We start from the raw sequence: 19,095 nt of genomic DNA on the forward strand, positions 1-19,095 counted from the left end.
TAGATTCTGGGATACAGAAAGAAATCTATCTTCATCTGTTCAGAGAGCTATGTTTTACTTAGGTTGTATAAGTGAGATTCCTATTCATCTCCAATGTTTGATTTATGGCAGACATTTTTCTATAGGCTAATCTATAATCTCAAAAGCTTTTAGCCTTCCCTCCTAAGAGTACAGCCAGCATATCCTTTCATCAACTTGATATGGTACACATTCTTATCCTAATAGTGAAATTTTTCACTAAAGCATGCCCAGTGATTGGGCAAACCAAAACTTTATTATAAGTCACAGTCATCCTAGGGTCCTCCCTGTTAGGTAGCCTCCCTAGATTTGTGGGTTGCAGTCTGACTGGCCTTTGCTTTATATCTAGTATCCACTTATGAGTGAATACATACCATGTTTGTCCTTCTGAGTCTGGGTTACCTCATTCAGGATGATATTTTCTAGTTCCATCTATTTGCCTGCAAATTTCATGATGTCATTGTTTTCTCTGCTGCGTAGTACTCCATTATGTATATGTACCACATTTTCTTAATTCCTTCAGGATTGAACGACCCTTTCAGAGAGTCAATTATCAGACATCCTGCATATCAGATGTTTACAATTCATAACAGTAGCAAAATTACAGTTATGAAGTAGCAACATAATTTATGGTTGGGGATTACCACAACATGAGGAACTGTTATTGGGAATGTTGAGAACCACTGGCTCTAGAGGCTGAGTCAGGTAGATCTCTGTGAATTTGAGGCCAACCTGGTCTATACAGTGAGTTCCAGGCCAGTTTGAGCTATATAGTGGGAGCCTATCTAAAAAACAACAAAATGAGAACCAAATACTGCAGGCTAGTGATACAGCTCAGTGGTAAAACCTAACATGCACAGGGCTCTAGCCTCTATCCCCATTATGACAAAATAGAAAACTAGTGTATAATATAAAAATTTCCTTTAAAAATGTTTATGCTTGACATGGTGGTACACACAAATTCCAGTACTTGGAAGACAGAAGCAGGAGGATCTCTGAGTTTGAGGCCAGCCTGATTTACATAACAATTTCTAGGCCAACCAGGGCTACATAGTGAGACCCTGTCTAAAGAAAGAAAGCAAGACAAATACTGTTTTTGAGCCTCTTTCAGAAGCTTAAAAGCCAGAATGGCAGTTTTCTAAAAGCAAGAGCAATGGAGAAAATGTGATTTCCACTGTGCCAACTACTGTGGAGGATTGAGAAGTAGTCAGGAAAAATGGCTAGCTATGCGCTATTTTAGTACATTTGATAAAAGATCTTTACCACCATTGTTGTGTAATGCCTTATCATATACTAAATTGTTATTACTTGTATCTGTTTCAATTTGTGGGAATCTGACCAGTGAACCTTCAAAGTCATCTACATTAGCTGGGCAGGCATGGCGTTATGTTACACACCTGTTTATCCCAGCACTCAGGAGGCCGAGCAGACAGGATTGTTTCCTAGGCTATATACCAAGACTGCTTTTAAAAAACAAAACCAAAAAGCCAACTTTTTCTTCAGTGAAAAGGTTACATTTCTGCTGATTCAATTCTGGTTTTATTAGAGCTTGATTTCCCCAGGATTTCAGGTCATTATTGGGCTGGAAATGTAGATCACTTGGTTGAGTGCTTGCCTGGCTTCATGAAACCAAGAGTTTGATCCTCAGCAACACATAAACCAGGCAGAGAGGTGAACCCCAGTAATCTCAATAATCCCATCCAAAGTTCAAAGTAATCTTCAGCTACATAGCAAATTTGAGGCCAGCCTGGGCTACATACACCCTGTTTCAAATCAAAACAAAACAGGTATCACTGAGATTATGTAGTTTATAGTTTAGGCCAGGCAGTGGTGGCATACACCTCTAATGCCAGCACTCAGGAGGCAAATAGGCGATCTCTGTGAGTTCAAGACCAGCCTAGACTACAGAGTGATTTCCAGGACAGCCAGAGCTGTTACACAAAGAAAACCTGTCTTGAAAACAAAAAACAAAAACTAAACTACCAAAGTTAGTTTAAGCATTGTAAGAATAGAACTTAGTCCGCTGATTCATTCTGCTCTTTTGGAATGGATCTCATTGATCTCAAGAACAATACATGCTGCTGGGCCTCTGAAGAATTGGAAAGAGCTGAAGTCATCAGAATGCAAAACTTTTTTTTTTTTTAATTTCTGCTCCCACTTTCTATCTCTACTTACCTTTCTGAGAATAAACCTTTTCTTGACACCTACACAGCCATGGGTGTCTTGCTTCTTGTTTCTAAGCTTAGGTTTGCCTAGATTCCAATTCTAAATTTCCAGGAACAATTTATCATTCACCTGCCATCTATAATTAGTTTGGTTATTTCTACAACCAAATGCTCCCTGAACTCTTCTGTCATTGTTAGTTACTTAGTTCAAACCTCTGTCTCTCACCTGAAATATTGTAAGAGTTCCATGGAGGAGATGGTCGCTGCCATCAACCCTATCAACCGGAGTTCAATGCCATACACATGGTAGAATCAAAAAGCTTTGAAGTTGTCTTCTGCCCTCCACAAGTAAGGGCCCACCCTCAAACATACACATAGACAATAAATGTTTTTTAAAAAACAAACAGAAAACCCTGTTTTTTGTTGTTGTCCTTGTCTCGATTCAACAATAGTGTAAGGACTAAATAAAAATGTTGGTCAACTTTTTTTTTTTTTGGGGGGGGGGGAGGTGTTCGAGACAGGGTTTCTCTGTAGCTTTGGAGCCTGTCCTGGACTAGCTCTGTAGACCAGGCTGGCCTCGAACTCACAGAGATCCACCTGCCTCTGCCTCCCGAATGCTGGGATTACAGGCGTGTGCCGCCGCCGCCGCCGCCGCCACCACCCGGCAAGTTGGTCAACTTTAAAGCACCCCACAGCCAGCCCTGGTGGCACAAGCCTGTAAGGCCTAATAAATCCAGCTATATGGAAGTCTGAGGTATGAAGATTCAAATTTCAAGATCACCGTGGGAAATTTATCCAGAGAAATGCCCAGAGCCCTCAGGCTTCGTCAATGCCTTTAATCTCAGTACTCGGGAGTCAGAGGCTGGTGGGTCTCTGTGAGTTCGAGGCCAGCCTGGTCTACAAATCGAGTTCCAGGACAGCCAGGGTTGTTACACAGAGAAACGCTGTCTCTAAAAACAAAAACAAAACAACAAAAAAATGTCAAGCACAGTAGGTTATGTCTGTAACCCTAGACTTGGGGAAGTTGAATTCAGCCTGGGTTACAGAGAATCTGTCTCAATAGTAATTACCAGCTGGGCATGCAGCTCAATTGAAGTGCTTTTTAGCATGCATGCTGCCCTGGGTTCAGTCCTAGCACAGAATATAGTGGTGGATCACTCCTGCAATCCTAGCACGGAAAATCAAGGTGGGGGAAGGACTGAGGTCATCCTCGGCTGCAAAGAGTTCGAGGCCAGGCTCAAAGCACATAGATATATAACAAGAAAAATCAAAAAGCCTAAGTTACAGGTCAAAGTTCCTGACAAACTACACAAACATTTTTTCAATTCTGAGCCTTCTTTTCTGGAGTTCCAATAAACACCTAAACCCACTACAGAGTGAGTTATTTTATCTTATTTTGGCTGGGTTTATAAATGTATATAATGTATTTAGATTCACCCGTCCCAACAACTGCCCAACTAAAAGTATTTTTTCCCACAACTCGCTGGCTCTGTTTGCAGGTTTTATCCCTTTATTTCAGTTTCTTCACCTCTTCGCCCACAGGGACCTGTAAAGCATTGATTCCCAGAAACACCCCACCTGCCCAAGGTTGGTATCCTGACAAAACAGTACACCACAAAAACCTTTTCCGCCTTAGGCCAACAACCCGTGCGCAAGCAAGAATTTTACAGAACAGCGCCCGCAGCAGTGCATGCTGGGTGATGTAGTCCTGGGCCGACCTCGTAGCCTTTGGGGACTTGTAGTCTTCAGAAAGGTCAGACCAGTCATAGAGGAAGGCAGAAGTGACCTACGGAACCACTCGGCTTCCAAGTCGCCGGGCATGTCCGTCAGGCTCGCAGCGGAAGTGGCTAGAGGCGGGTCCGAGAACGGCGTGATGACGTCGCAGGGATGCGGGCGTGACCGGCCGTGAGGGTTTGGCGGGACTTCTGAAAGTCGCGCGTCGCTGGGGCGAGTGCTCGCGGGCCGCTGCCCGGGCAAAGCCGCGGGGTCCCCGGAAGCGCGGCTGGGGAGGCTGGGATTTGCTCCTGTTCGGCACGGACGACCCCACAGAGGGACTGCGAAGTGCGTTCGAGCCGGTGACGGCGGTTTCTGTGGGGTGTGCGGAGCCGGCCGCCGGAAGGAGCGCGCGGCTGCGGACCGGTGAGTGTGAGGCGCGGGCGGAGCCCGCCCGGGGTCCCCGGCTGACCCAGGCCGCTGCTCCCGTAGTCAGCTTTGGGGGCCCCCTCTGCCCTGAGAAACGCGAGGCTGGCGGAGCTGGGCACCTGCCTGGGGTCCGCCGACCGACGCTAACCGGTCTCCTGCGTTCGTTGTGGAGAAAACGAGCCCTGCTTCAGGCGTTTGTTTTGAGACTTGGCTCACGCCTTAGTCCAGGCTGGACTCGAACCCCTGCCCTGGTTCCCAAATGCTGGAATTGAAGACGTTCACGTTCATTTCTGTGGCCCCGACGCAGGAAGCCGAGAGCCTGGGAGATGTGCTCACAGCTGTTAAATATTAGGGCCAAGCCTAACAGATTCCTGGTTACTGTGTTGTTTCAAGTGGAGCACAGTGGTTGGTGCCAGTAATTTCTGGAGACTGACGTAGGAGTTCAAAGGTTGCGTAAACAACAGAGTAAAGACTGAAAAGTGCAACACAAATTTCTAAAAGAGAATCCTGGCTGGATGATCTCAGCACTTGAGAGGAGAGGCAGGATGCAATTTCAAGGCCAAACTGAGCTCTACATGGACGAGCATGTCTCAGGAATGTAGGGGGACTGGGGAGATGGCTCAGCCCGTAAGAGCGCTTGTTGCTCTTGCAAAGGACCTGAGTTCAGTTCCCAACACCCACACGAACCACCCATAACTCCATTTCCCGTGGATCCCTTGCTTGCTTCTGACCTCCACAGACACCAGGCATGCTTGTGGTACACATACTATATGCAGAGCAAATACTCATGCACAAAAAAAAAACATCTTGCCAGGCGGTGGTGGCACACGCCTTTAATCCCAGCACTCGGGAGGCAGAGGCAGGCGGATCTCTGTGAGTTCGAGGCCAGCCTGGACTACCAAGTGAGTTCCAGGAAAGGTGCAAAGCTACACAGAGAAACCCTGTCTCGAAAAACAAAACAAAAAAAAAACAAAAAACAAACAAAAAAAAATCTGAAAAGAACTTTTAAAAAATAGTAATAAAGTGAAGTATAAAATACAAAAACCACAAATGAGTGCATACATGAATTATTACAAAATGAATATATCTGTGTAATCAAGTAAAAGAAATCAAATGTTGTCATCACCCTAAAAACCTCTGTTATCCTTTCTTATCTGATATTTCCCCCTCACCCTAATGACTAAACAGTGATTCCTAACACTGCTCACTAACTTGGCCTATTTTTAGAAAACATTATTTAGGCAGGGTCTGACTTTGTAACCCAGAAACTGGTCTGGAACTCTGAATCCTACTGTCTGCCCCCTAGGTGCTGGGCTACAGGAGACTGCCACCATGAAGGCTAAATACTTCCTTAAACAAAAAAAAACTTAGATTTACTTTTATTTTATTTTATGGTGCTTTGCCTGCAGGTCAGATATTTGAGTTACAGTTCTGTTGACTTGAGACACAATTGCTCCTGGCAGCATCAATTTGATCCCGAGAGAATGTTGGGTTTCTAAGACATTTCCATTTGGAAGTTTGTCTTCTTGGCACAAAATGGCCTAATTGTGCTGGGATTTTTAAGATTTATTTATGTATATGGTGCTCTATCTGCATGTAAGCCTTTATGCCAGACTAGAGCATCAGATCCCATTATAGATGGTTGTGAGCCACCATGTGGTTGCTGAGAACTGAATTTAGGACCTCTGGAAGAGCTGCCAATGCTCTTAACTGCTGAGCCATCCCTCCAGCCCTTTTATTTTTTTCTGATTTAGGATCTTTTTTTTTTTTTTTAAGATTTTATTTATTTTATTATGTATACAGCATTTTATTTATTTTATTATGTATACAGCAGGCCAGAAGAGGGCACCAGATATCATTACAGGTGGTTGTGAGCCACCATATGGTTGCTGGAAATTGAACTCAGGACCTCTGGAAGAGCAGCCAGTGCTCTTAACCTCTGAGCCATCTCTCCAGCCCTCATTTAGGATCTTAACCCAGGCTGACCTTGAACTCACTTTGCTGATTCTGCTTCCCTAGTGCATCTTTGCCTGTTTTTAAATTTCAGGTAAATATGCCAGTAGTGGTGAATGTTGAATTGTTCCACATGCTTGCCCTCACTTACTTTTTTTTTTTTCCTTCCGGAGCTGAGGACGGAACCCAGGGCCTTGGTGCTCTACCACCGAGCTAAATCCCCATCCCCACTCACTTGCTATTTTATGATGGGTGTGTAGTACTATCTTACGAACTCTGGAGTGGGTGTGGAAGCTTCTTTTGGAGGTAGTCTTATTATTCAGCCCAGTCTGTCTTTGAACTTGTGGCAGGCATCAGCCACCATACCGGCTTTTTTCTCCTCTTGTGGTTCTAATTGTCTTGGTTACAAAGAGCTTGCATGTTGGTTCATGTTTTTGTTGTAGAGATACCTTCCTCTTTAATTATCTGATTTCTTTTTTTTTTTTTTTTTTTTTTTTTTTTTTTTTTTTTTTTTTTTTTTTTTTTTTTTTTTTTTTCAGATGCAAACAGCAAGAGGCTTTATTCAGGAACACGGGTACCCGGGGCAACACAGTCCCTCAAGAAGCTCAAGAGACTGGCGCGCCCCCGGGCTGGAGCGGAGGGTTTTTATAGGGTCGGGCAGCAGGAGCACGAGGAGGGCGGGTTCAAACTCAGGGCAACTCATGGTTTACAGGGCTCTGATTGGACGATTCAAATGAGGCCGGGTTCAAACTCAGGGCAGCTCGTGGTTTTTCCCCGAGCTTGACACGCCTGCTGCCTGGCTCCAAGTTGTTTTTCTGACCTTTAGTACCCTTTTCTGGGGCCAGGAGGCCGGCTGTAGACACCCTGCGCTTTTCAGACCTTACTTGAAATGGCGTTAGGCTAAGCTAGTATGCTGGGATCTTTCATTCCCCCATTTTCTTATCTCAGGGAATGGAATCCTCCATTCATGGGGAAGAATAGGGATGTGGCTCCATTCCCACTTGGTTGAGTCGTTGGTATTGTTGGGTCAATACCAAGGTCTGAACTATAGAAACACGTTCCCTGATAAATTGGACAAGTCTGTTTAGGATGCAGGGCCCGAGAGTCAGAAGGAGGAATAAAATCAGAAGGGGCCCTATAAGGGTGGAGATGAGGGTGGTGAGCCAGGGGGACCTTCCGAACCATCCTTCAAACCACCCCTGCTGTTCTTTAAAGAGTTTTTGTCTCTGTTCTAGTCTCTTTCTTAACTTAGCCATGCTATCTCTCACCACCCCAGTATGATCCGCATAGAAGCAACATTCTTCTCTAAGGGCAGCACATAACCCCCCTTCCTGCAGGAAGAGGAGGTCTAATCCCCTCCGGTTCTGCAGAACTACCTCCGACAGGGAGGTGAGTGACTTTTCCAAGGCACTCACAGATTCCTCCAGTGCCTGGATATCGGTATGCATGGCAACCTGGAGTTGTCGGAACTGGTTGGTTTCCATGAGGGCAGTGGTACCTGTGCCTATTCCGGTGGCGATCCCTCCCATTGTTAATCCACCTAGTATCAGGGCCAGGGTTAGTGAGACTGGCTCTCTTTTTATACGGGGGACCCCTGTTTCATATCGGGCATAGATATCTTCAGGTGTATGATAGACTATCCTGGGGTACAGTTCTATGAGCACGCAATAATCGGCCGTATTAGCTAGTATTGAGGGGGAGAGGCATGGTGTAAGTCCAGTGCTACAGGCCCAGTAAGTTCCGTTGGGAGCCACGAGATAATGGGGTCCTGGTACAAGTACCTGGGTGCGATTACTAATTATCTGATTTCTGTTGTCCTTTTTTTGTTATTTGAACAAGTTCTTTATGTTGTGTAGAAGTTTTATTTGATTTTTCATGTTCTTGATGTCTTTGATGGGTAGAAGTTTTATTTTTATCTATTTATTGAGGTGGGGTTTTAGGTAATCCAGGCTAACCTCAAACTTACTATATATGACCTTGACTTACTTTCTTTTTTTTTTTTTTAATATATATATATATTATTTTACACTACCATTCAGTTCTACATATCAGCCATGGGTTCCCCTATTCTCCCCCCTCCCACCCCCTCTCCTTACCCCCGGCCTACCCCCCATTCCCACCTCCTCCAGGACAAGTCCTCCCCCGAGGACTGCGATCAACCTGGTAGACTCAGTCCAGGCAGGTCCAGTCCCTTCCTCCCAGACTGAGCCAAGTGTCCCTGCATAAGCTCCAGGTTTCAACTTTCTTTTTTTTTTTTTTTTTTAAGACAGGGTTTCTCTGTGTAGTTTTGCACCTTTCCTGGATCTCACTCTGTAGACCAGGCTGGCCTCGAACTCACAGAAATCCGCCTGGCTCTGCCTCCCGAGTGCTGGGATTAAAGGCGTGCGCCACCACCGCCCGTGTTTTTGCTTTATGTATCATTCTAAGAAGATAAAAATATTCTGGGCTGGGGAGAGATGGCTCAGTTTTTAACAGAACTGGCTACTTTTCCAAAGGACCCAGGTTCAATTCCCAGCTCATAATTGTCTGTAGCTCCAGTTCTTGGGGATCTGACACTCTCACACAGATGTACATGAAGACAAAACACCAATGCACATGAAAATAAATAAAATTAATAGTAAAAAAGAAAATATTTTGTGTTTTGAAATTCTATTCACTATGTAGTATGAGAAGGCTTGGAACTTGCTGCCTTGTAAAGATATATCTTTTTTTTAAAGATCTGTTTGAATAAACTGTCATTGGCTGCATGCAGCTCAGAGCTGTAGATTAGATATGCCTGACTTTTTTATGTGTATGAGTGTTTTGCCTCTATGTCTGTAAGCATAACATTCATGTCCAATGCCTGCGTGGTCACAAGAGGCTATTGGGTCTCCTGGAACTGGAGTTAAAGACAGTTATGGGTGCTGAGACCTGAACCTGGATCCTCTTCAAGAGTAGCAATTGCTCTTCATCTGTGGGTAGGGAGGGCTGGCTATAATTCTTCAAAGGTTTGTTGGAAAACTAAATGTACAATTCTTTATCACCCAAGAGTATTTCTCTAGTGTTGATTCATACTGACTGAACTGATTGAAAAAATACTATCTGTATTTTTTAGTAATGGCTATGCAGATGCAGCTTGATGCAAATGCAGATACTTCAGTGGAAGAAGAAAGCTTCGGTCCACAACCTATTTCACGGTTAGAGGTATGTTCTTAGTTGCTAAGTATTTATTTACAATGCTGTAATACATTCTTCTATGTAATGGAACAAATTAACTTTTACAGAAATTAGATTGGGGTTTCAGGAGGTTGTCAGTTTCTACAGAAAAGCACAGGGTTGTTATTAAGACTTGTAATAACAGGATTGTTATAAAGATTTGTATTATGACTTGTCTGGTCAAGTCTCTTAACAATTCTCTTCCTACTCTGTTTTCTCCCTAAGAGCTGAACTTTAGAAATGAAGGTGGATCCCATGGTGGAATCCCAATGCTTCTTAAGTATAGAAATGCCGATGAGGGAATTAGTGATGTAACCCAGGAACGCATGTAGGAAGGGGAACAACTTCTGTCCACTGACCCAGGTGGAAGATACTACTGAGAAGGCTGTTGTAAGGCAGGTTGAAGGGTGTGCGGTTGTTAAGATATAAGACCCACAGGCGGTGGTGGCACACGCCTTTAATCCCAGCACTCGGGAAGCAGAGGCAGGTGGATCTCTGTGAGTTTGAGGCCAGCCTGACCTACCTGTAAAGCTACACAGAGAAACCCTGTCTCAAAAAACCAAAAAAAAAAAAAAAAAAAAAAAAAAGATATAAGACCCAGCTCTACTTTAGGACTCAACATTAAGAATACTAAGTATTAGCTCGGTGTGGTGGCTCACACCCACAATTCTAGGAGTTGGAAAGCTGAGGCAGGAGAACCTCTGTGGGAGGCCAACCTGGTCTCTATAGCAAGTTCCAAGACAACAACAGCTACATAGTGAGACCTGTCTCAAAAACAAGCCACAAAAAAGCAGCAGAACAAACAAGAAGCTTGGAGAGATGCTCTGCGGGTACAGTCAATGTCGTGCAAACAATGAAGACCTGAGTTTGGATCCCCAGCACCCATAAAAGCCAGGCAGAGTGGCATATGCCTGTAATCTTAGCACTGAGGAGGTGGAGACAGGAGGATCATTGGGGCTTTTTGGCCAGCCAGTCTAACCAATCTGTGAGAATAAGGTGTAGTAAGAGACCCTGTCCCAAAAAATAATGTTAAAATGACTGAGGCAGACTCTCAAAATCATCCTCTGGCCTCTGTGCATGTACACTCAAACTTACACACACATGAGCACATGCACATATACCACACACACAAAAAAGCAAAACAAAGAATATCTGGTACTAAATCTACAATATTTCTGCAGGTTGTACAAAGGCCCCAGTGGAAGGGAACACCTCAATCTTCTGTCTCAGTTTATATAATTTTCCCGTCTTCCCAAACTTCAAGACTCTGGAAACTCCTTAAATGATCTGAGCTTGGTGGCACTCGCTTCCGTGGTGGAGCAGAGTCAGGAGTTCAGGTTATCCTTTGTTCCATATCTGGTTTGGGCTGCATGAGACCATTTCTCAAACTTTGTGGCACTGTTTCTCTCCTTCTTCTTTACTTAATTGGTTTGTGATCAGCCTTCAGAGGTCATGGTCATAACCTTTGATTATTTCTGTGTTTTCATATAAGCACACATAGATGCTCGTACCCAAGGAGGACAGAAGAGGGTGTCAAATCTATTGGAACTGGAGTTCGAGGGGTTGTGAGCCACCAGACATGGGTGCGGAACTGAATTCCAGTTCTCTACAAGAACAACAAGCACTCTCAACCGTTGACCCATCTCTCCAGCCCCCATAATGTTTTGTTTAGATTGATCTATTACATTTTTTTTTTTTTTTTTTTTTTTTTTGGTTTTTCGAGACAGGGTTTCTCTGTGTAGCTTTGTGCCTTTCCTGGAGCTCACTTGGTAGCCCAGGCTGGCCTCAAACTCACAGAGATCCGCCTGGCTCTGCCTCCCGAGTGCTGGGATTAAAGGCGTGCGCCACCAACGCCCGGCATCTATTACATTTTTAATAGGAAGATGAAATAAATTTCCACCAAGTAATTTTTTAAATAGGGCTTTTAAAGACACTGGGGCTAGTTCTGCACAATCAAAGTTTAATATTGAAATGAAAGTTTATTGAAGGAAATGGTACTAGCTAAACAATTTTAATTCCTAGCTCGTCATTATAAACACACAAAATTATTGTTATCTCTAGCAGGTTGTATTGTGTCGAGATTATTTGATGCATCTTATTGGGGTATTTTTGTCCTGCTCTTTTTAGCATTTTTCTTTTGAAACAGTCTTTACCTGGATCCCACTATATAGTCTTAAACTCACAGAGATGCACCTTTCTCTTCCTCCTGAGATTTATTTTGTTTTTTTGAGACAGGGTCTTACTATGTGGCCTGGAACTCACCTGCCTCTGCCTCCTGCTAGAATCTTCCCCTGGCCCTAGATTTCTTTATTTTTATTTAATGTTTGTGCTAGCTAGTTTTATGTTGACTTAACACATCAATAAACATCTGAGAGGAGAGAACTTTAATTGAGAAAATGCCTCCATAAAATCAAGCTGCAGGCAAGCTTGTAGAGCATTTTCTTAAGAGATTGATGTGGGAGGGCCCAGTCCATTGTGGATGGGCCTGTCTCTGGGCTGGTGGTCCTGAGTTCATTAAGAGCGCAGGTTGAGCAAGGAACGGAGAGCAAGCCAATTAAGTAGCACTTCTCCATGGCCTCTGCATCAATTCCTTCCTCCAGGTTCCTGCCCCTGTTTGAGTTCCTATCCTGACTTTCTTCAGTGATGAACAATGATGTGAAGTGTAAGCCAAATAAACCCTTTCCTCCCCGAGTGGCTTTGACCATCATGTTTATCACAGCAATAGTAACCCTAAGACATTATGTGTGAGTGTTTTGCCTGCATGTATGTATATCCACCATGTGAATGCCTGGTGTTTGTAGAAGCCAGAATCAGTCATTGGATCCTCAGGAACTGGAGTTAACAGGTAGTGTGAACTGCCAGGTGGGTTCTGGATACTGAACTTAAGTCCTCTCCAAGAGCAACAAATGCTTTTTTTTTTTTTTTTTTTTTTTTTGTTTTGTTTTGTTTTTTTTGTTTTTCGAGACAGGGTTTCTCGGTGTAGTTTTGCGCCTTTCCTGGAACTCGCTTTGGAGACCAGGCTGGCCTCGAACTCACAGAGATCCGCCTGGCTCTGCCTCCCAAGTGCTGGGATTAAAGGCGTGTGCCACCACTGCCCGGCTAACAAATGCTTTTAACCACTGAGCTATCTCTGCAGACCCCCATCCCCATAATGTTTTTAATGCTTTTGTTTTTGCTTTTTAGTGGTCCTAGGCTTTGAACCTGGGGCCCTCTGGTATTCAAGGCAAATGTGCGGTTAGTTTTTAATCAACTTGACACAACGTAGAGTCATCTGGGAAGAGGAAACCTCAAATGAGAAAATGCCAGTAGCCAAGTCTGTGGGGCATTTTCTTAATGGTTGGTATGGAAGAGCATGTGGGTGGTATCACTCCTGGGCAGAAGGTCCTGGGTTCTATACAAAAGCAAATTGAGGAAGCCATTAGGTACAAGCCAGTAAGCAGTGTTCCTCCATGGTCTGTGTGTTGATTCATGTCCTGTCTTCCCTTCTGGACAGATTGTGTGTTGTAAAGTGAAATAAACACTTTATCCTCAAGTTGGTTTTGGTCATGGTGTTTGTCAAAGCAATAAAAAGCAAACTAAGACAGCAAGTATTATACCAATGAGCTTCATCCTTCAGACTAGCTATTTTAATTTTGCGACAGGGTCTTATGTAGACTAGCATGGCCTTGAGTTCACTGTGTAGCTGAGGATAACCTTGATTCCTGATCCTCCTAATTTTACTTCCCAAGTGTTGGGATTATAGGCATATATCAGCATACCTGTTTTTGTATTTTGTTTTTAGATTTATTATTTTATGTATGTAAGTGATTAGCTTTCATGAGTGTGTGTACCACTTATGTGTCCAATGCCCATAGATGTCAGAAGTGGGCTTCAGGCCGGGCGGTGGTGGCACACGCCTTTAATCCCAGCAGAGGCAGGTGGATCTCAGGACAGGCTCCAAAACTACGCAGGGAAACCTTGTCTCAAAAAAACTAACAAAAAGAAGTGGGCTTCAGATCCTCCTGAACTGGAGTTCCTGGCAGTTGTGAGCCACCATGTAGGTACTCGGAACCCAGGCTGGTCCCAAAGTCGTTGTGTAGCTGAGGTATATGCTACCATGCCTATTTCCCATAGCCCCCTTAAATTAAACAAATTTTTAATTAGCATATGTTAAGTATACATAGTAATGGATTTTGTTACGACGTTTTCTGCATCTGTATAATGTATTCTGACCATAGTCACCTCTATTAGCCTCATTTGTCACCCTCCTGCTGATTCCCTTTCTCTTCACAGCCAGTCCCCCTTCCTTCATATATTTTAGCTTGTTTTGTTGACCCAGTAAGTTTAATTAGAGTTGTTTACATGAGCTTGGGCAGGGGTTATTTACAAGAATAAAGGCAATTATCAGTGGCTATGTTGCTGAAGAAAATGTCTCCCCCTTGCCCTAGTAACCATTAACTACAAATAGCTCTGGTGAGGTAGGGATTGAGGCCTAATGAGCCCTTCTGAAGAAGTCCAAAGATTGCTTTACCATTTATTATCAAACAAGATCTGTGCACAGTTATCACAAGACAGAGTGGGATATCCGAATGAGTCATCTGCTCCATTCTCCGCTTCTCTGACCCAAACGCTCCTTTCTATTGGTTAGCTGACAGATTACAGGATTCCCATAACACCCTTCCCTACCATTTTCCCCATTTAAATTTTTGCTTATTATTCTGTTTGTTTATTGTGGGTGCATATGTGTTACAGCACACCTGTAAAGGTCATAGGACAACTTTCCACCGTAGGATCTAGCTTGGATCATCAGACTTAAGGGCAATCATTCACACCCACGGAGCCACCTCACTTTTGTTTTATTTATTTCTTGTTTTATATGTATGAGTGTTTTGCTTTCTTGTATATCACTTACATGCAGTACGTGCACGGGTCAGAAGAGGGTGTCCAATCCCCTTCAATTGGCTTTAGTGATGGTTGTGAGCTGCCTTGTAGATACTGGGACCCTACCCTGGTCCTCTGTGAGCCAGCCAGTGCTCTTAACTGCTAAGCCATCTCTCCAGCCTCCCATTTTCTCCATCCATAACGTCAGTCGTTAGAGCAGAGCTTTCCAGTCCTTGTTCTTCCGAAAGGATATTGCTATGCCAAGGTAGCTCTTACTCTGGGGGCAGTCTTATCTGTCTGTCCTAGCATTGAGAAATAACAATGTCTGTATGTCTGATATGAGAAGCATTAGAAAACGCTGGTTTAAAGTTATTTTGATTATTTTTTTTTTTTTTGAGGCGGGGCTTCTCTATGTAGCCCAAGCTGTCCTGGAACTCAGAAATCTGCCTGCCTCTGCCTCCCATGTGCTAGGATTAAAGGTGTTCACCACCATGCCCTGCTACTAGTTTAATCTCAATTTCTAAATCCATTTTTATGTATTAACATAGTTCTAGTTTAAAATTTGTGTGTGTCCTAGTACATATGCATGTGGGAGCCAGAGGTCAACCTCAGTATTGTTCCTCAGGAGCCATCTACCTTTTTTTTTTTTTTCTTTCTTTTTTTTTTCTTTTTTCTTTTTTTTTGAGACACGCTTTTTGGCTTGGAGTTCACTGGTTAGGCTAGACTGGCTGGCTAGTGAGTCTCAGGGATCCACCTGTCTCAACCTCCTCAGGGTAATAGCAAACACTACTATATCTCACTATCTCCCCAGCCCAAAACTATTAGTTTTGATAATGAAAAAGTTGATAATTTGTTATTTAATAACTCATATGTAGACAAGCTTTTTAGAGGTTCTGCATATATTAGTGATCTTCAAATAGTTCTCTAAAGTGTAATGTCCATGTTCATCTGTTGTTTTCTTACAGCAATGTGGCGTAAATGCCAATGATGTGAAGAAATTAGAAGAAGCTGGTTTCCATACGGTGGAGGCTGTTGCTTATGCACCAAAGAAGGAACTGATAAATATTAAGGGAATTAGTGAAGCCAAAGCTGAGAAAATTCTGGTGAGTATAGCTGTGTGCTGGCGGGGAGGGCAGGCGGTACATAGTGACAGGCTGTCTGCCTCCTTCGTTCTCTCGTTGTCTTTCTAGAGGTGACTGTGGGAGTTTGTGTTTCTCTGTGTAACCGCTGGCTGTCCTGGAACTCGCTTGTAGCCCAGGCTAGCCTCAAACTCACAGAGATCCTCCTGCCTCTGACTCCCGAGTGCTGAGTGCTGAGACTCCCAGTGCCCAGTTGTTGGGAGTTTTTATCTTAAATTCAGATTTCCTGTAGAGAATTGCAATATCATGGAATGTGATATAAATACTGCCAAAAATACTGATTACTGTTCCCACCAGCAGTGATTGGTGTGCACCTTATTTTGAATATGATCTCTCATAGACATTTTTCTTTTTGAAAATTAGTTTCTTTTATGTGTGTGGGTGTTTTGCTTCCATGTGTGTCTGTGCCCCACATGCTTGCCTTCAGAGGCTAGAAGAGAGTGTTAGATTCTCTGGAACTGGAGTTACAGATGTTTGTGAGCCAACATGCTGGTACTGGGAATCAAGCCTTGGTCTTCTGGTAGACCATTTTTCCAGCCCCCAAAATATGTTTATTATGTATGCAGCCACAGAACAATTTAGAAGAATATTGATGCCACATCATTGGGTGCAAGCCTTAGTTCAAACAACTGTGGGACCTCTGACAGGAAGTTGGAGGCCAGTCTCTGATACAGAGTGAATTCATCAAGGCCAATTTGGGCAACTTAATTTAGTGAGACCATGCCTCAAAGGAAAAAGAGAAGCTGAGTATATGGCTCAGTGGAGAATACTTGCCTAGCATCTGCTAGTCCCTGGGTTAATTATCAGTACTTCAGAAAGAGGGAGAGGGAGGGGGGGGGAGAGAGAGAGAGAGAGAATGAGTGAGAGATTGAGTATTGGTAAAATGTTGATATAAAAAGGCAGATGAGGCCGGGCGTTGGTGGTGCACGCCTTTAATCCCAGCACTTGGGAGGCAGAGCCAGGCGGATCTCTGTGAGTTTGAGGCCAGCCTGGGCTACCAAGTGAGCTCCAGGAAAGGCGCAAGCTACACAGAGAAACCCTGTCTTAAAAAACCAAAAAAAAAAAAAAAGGCAGATGAACGTTGGGAATGTAGCTCAGTGGTAGAATGGTAAGTTGGTGTGCTCAGAGCCTTGGGTTCAATCACAACAATAAAAAAGTCAAGTTAACAGTATACATTCATACACCTTTTAATGCTTTTATTAGCCCATATTTATATATAATATTACATTGTCATAGCATGTATATATTTTAATCATACCCCATCACCCTCAATTGTCTCCTTCCTTCTCTTGATCCTCTTCTTCCCCACTGAACAACGTACTTTTATGGCCTTAGGAGTTGAGGTGATATAGTGAATTTCAGTGAGTTTGCTTACAGGAACATAATGAGCATTTGTTCACAGTACAGCTACACCACCAAAGAAAACATTTCTTCCCCCATTAATCATTAACAGTATATAAATAACAGCGCAAGGGTAGGGCCCCATTAAAATGTGTGTATTTTGTATGCATGTATAGAATGTGCACTAGGGATAGATGCACTAAATTATTAATGTTGTTATTCCCACATAGTAAGAATATGAGCTGGACATTGTTTTGGTTTGATTTTTGTCTCTGGGCTGGAAATTGAACCCAGGACTTCTTGTATGCTTTAAGTACATGCTCTGCTATTGATCTGTACTCCAGCCTTTATTTTATTTCATTTTTTATTTTATCTATTTTATGTGTATGAGTGTTTTTCCTGCAAGTGTATATGTTGCAGAATAATCTTTTTATACACTATGAAGATGTGTCACTGGTATTGGTTTAATAAAAAGCTGAGCCGGGCGGTGGTGGTGCACACCTTTAATTCCAGCACTTGGGAGGCAGGGGCAGGCGGCTCTTTTTGAGTTCAAGGCCAGCCTGGGCTACAGAGCAAGATCCAGGAAAGGTGCAAAGCTACACAGAGAAACCCTGTCTCAAAAAACAAACAAAAAAGCTGAATGGCCAATACCTAGGCTGGATTCCCAGGCACAGAGGACACTGGGAAGAAGTGTGGAGACACCAGGAGTCACCATCCGAATGAGAGAGAACAGACATGCAGGAGGAGAAATAAAGCCACAAGTCACATGGCAACACATAGATGAATGGAAATGGGTTAAGCTATAAGAGCTAGTGGGACAAGCCTAAGCAATAGGCTGAGCTGTCATAATTAATGATAAGTCTCTTGTGAGCTAGTGGCCCAGAGAAAAATCTGTTTACATGTATATGTACGCCACATGTATGCTTGGTGCCTGCAGCAGCCAGAAGAGCATGTTTGATCCCCCTGGAACTGGAGTTACATTTGTGAGCCACCATGTGGGTGCTGGGAACTAAACCTAGTCCTCTGCAAGAACAGCAAGTACTCTTAACCACTGAGACATCTCTCTAGTCTGTGACTTTTTTTGTTTTGTTTTGTTTTACAGTTTTCTGATATCTGCATTTTTCATAATAAATAGGTTTTCCTTTCAAGCCCAAAAGCTATTTTATTGCTTGAATATTGACGTCCTATTTTAAGTTCTAGTGTGTGTACTCTATCACTTAATTTATCATAGACAGTGTCTATGTGCTTAGAGTATTGTTTGGGTTTTTTGTTGTTTTTCAAGACGGTTTCTATGTAGCCCTGGCTGTCCTGGAACTCACTCTGTAGCCCAGGCTAGCCTCAGAGATCCACCTGCCTCTGACTCCTGAGTGCTGGGATTAAAGGTGTGCACCACCACCCAATTTGTTTCTGTTTTTAACTATAACAATGACAAGTCATTTTATAGAGCTGAGACTATTGGAACATATTAACACTTAGAAGGCTGAAGCAGGAGGATTGCCTGAAGTTCAGATTCCTCCTGGGCAACATAGTTCCAGGCAAGCTTAGGCTACAGAAGGAAATCTTATCTTAAAAAACAATAAAAAATAATACCTATAATCTCAGTATTCAGGAGGCTGAGGCAGAAGAGTTGTGAGTTGGAGGAAGTTTGCAATATACAAGATCTTGTTTGAAAAATACATAAAAATTGCCGGGCGGTGGTGGCGCACGCCTTTAATTCCAGCACTCGGGAGGCAGAGCCAGGCGAATCTCTGTGAGTTCGAGGCCAGCCTGGTCTACAGAGTGAGTTCCTGGAAAGGCGCAAAGCTACACAGAGAAACCCTGTCTCGAAAAACCAAAAAAAAAAAAAAAAAAAAATACATAAAAATAAGAACCACTGATGTTATTGCTGTCTCAGATGTGTATGGAGTGGTAGTTCAATAACCCTGTTTTAAAATAGTATTTAATGCTTTCATATACTATCAGATTTTTTTTAAAAGTTTTTGTTGATGCTGCTGCTGTTATTATTTAGACAAGGCCTTATGTAGCTCAGGCTGTCCTCAAACTCAAGGTAACTAAAAACAACTTTGAGCTTTTCATCTTCCTGTTTCTACCTCCCTGGTTCTGGGAGTACAAGGATACACCATCATTCCTATTTTCATGCAGTGCTGGAGTGAGCCTTGGCCTTATGCATGCTAGGTGAGCACTCTGCCAACTGAGCCACACCCCCATCCTCTCTCTCATATCCTTATTTGCCTTTTTAATGACACTAGGAAATAATACAGAACCAGTATTTTCTGTTTAAC

General features: G+C 43.2%; 1 protein-coding gene across 3 annotated transcripts in view; it reads left to right on the forward strand.

Moving 5' to 3' along the window:
- Positions 1-4,193: 4,193 nt before the first annotated feature.
- The window catches only part of Rad51 (RAD51 recombinase), a 34,452-nt gene continuing 19,550 nt past the window's right edge, over positions 4,194-19,095 (forward strand). The window contains exons 1-3 of one of the 3 annotated variants that reach the window (XM_006979211.4): positions 4,194-4,322; positions 9,373-9,461; positions 15,299-15,436. In XM_006979211.4, the coding sequence (XP_006979273.1) occupies positions 9,375-9,461; positions 15,299-15,436 (225 nt within the window). In that variant the 5' untranslated portion in view covers positions 4,194-4,322; positions 9,373-9,374. Of the gene's footprint in view, positions 4,323-4,740; positions 4,760-6,911; positions 6,931-9,372; positions 9,462-15,298; positions 15,437-19,095 lie in introns of those variants that run through there. The other 2 variants (XM_076570368.1, XM_076570369.1) reach the window with 2 other exon arrangements.

Source organism: Peromyscus maniculatus, chromosome 4 (genome assembly GCF_049852395.1).
Source record: "Peromyscus maniculatus bairdii isolate BWxNUB_F1_BW_parent chromosome 4, HU_Pman_BW_mat_3.1, whole genome shotgun sequence".
Classification (NCBI taxonomy): Eukaryota; Metazoa; Chordata; class Mammalia; order Rodentia; family Cricetidae; genus Peromyscus; species Peromyscus maniculatus.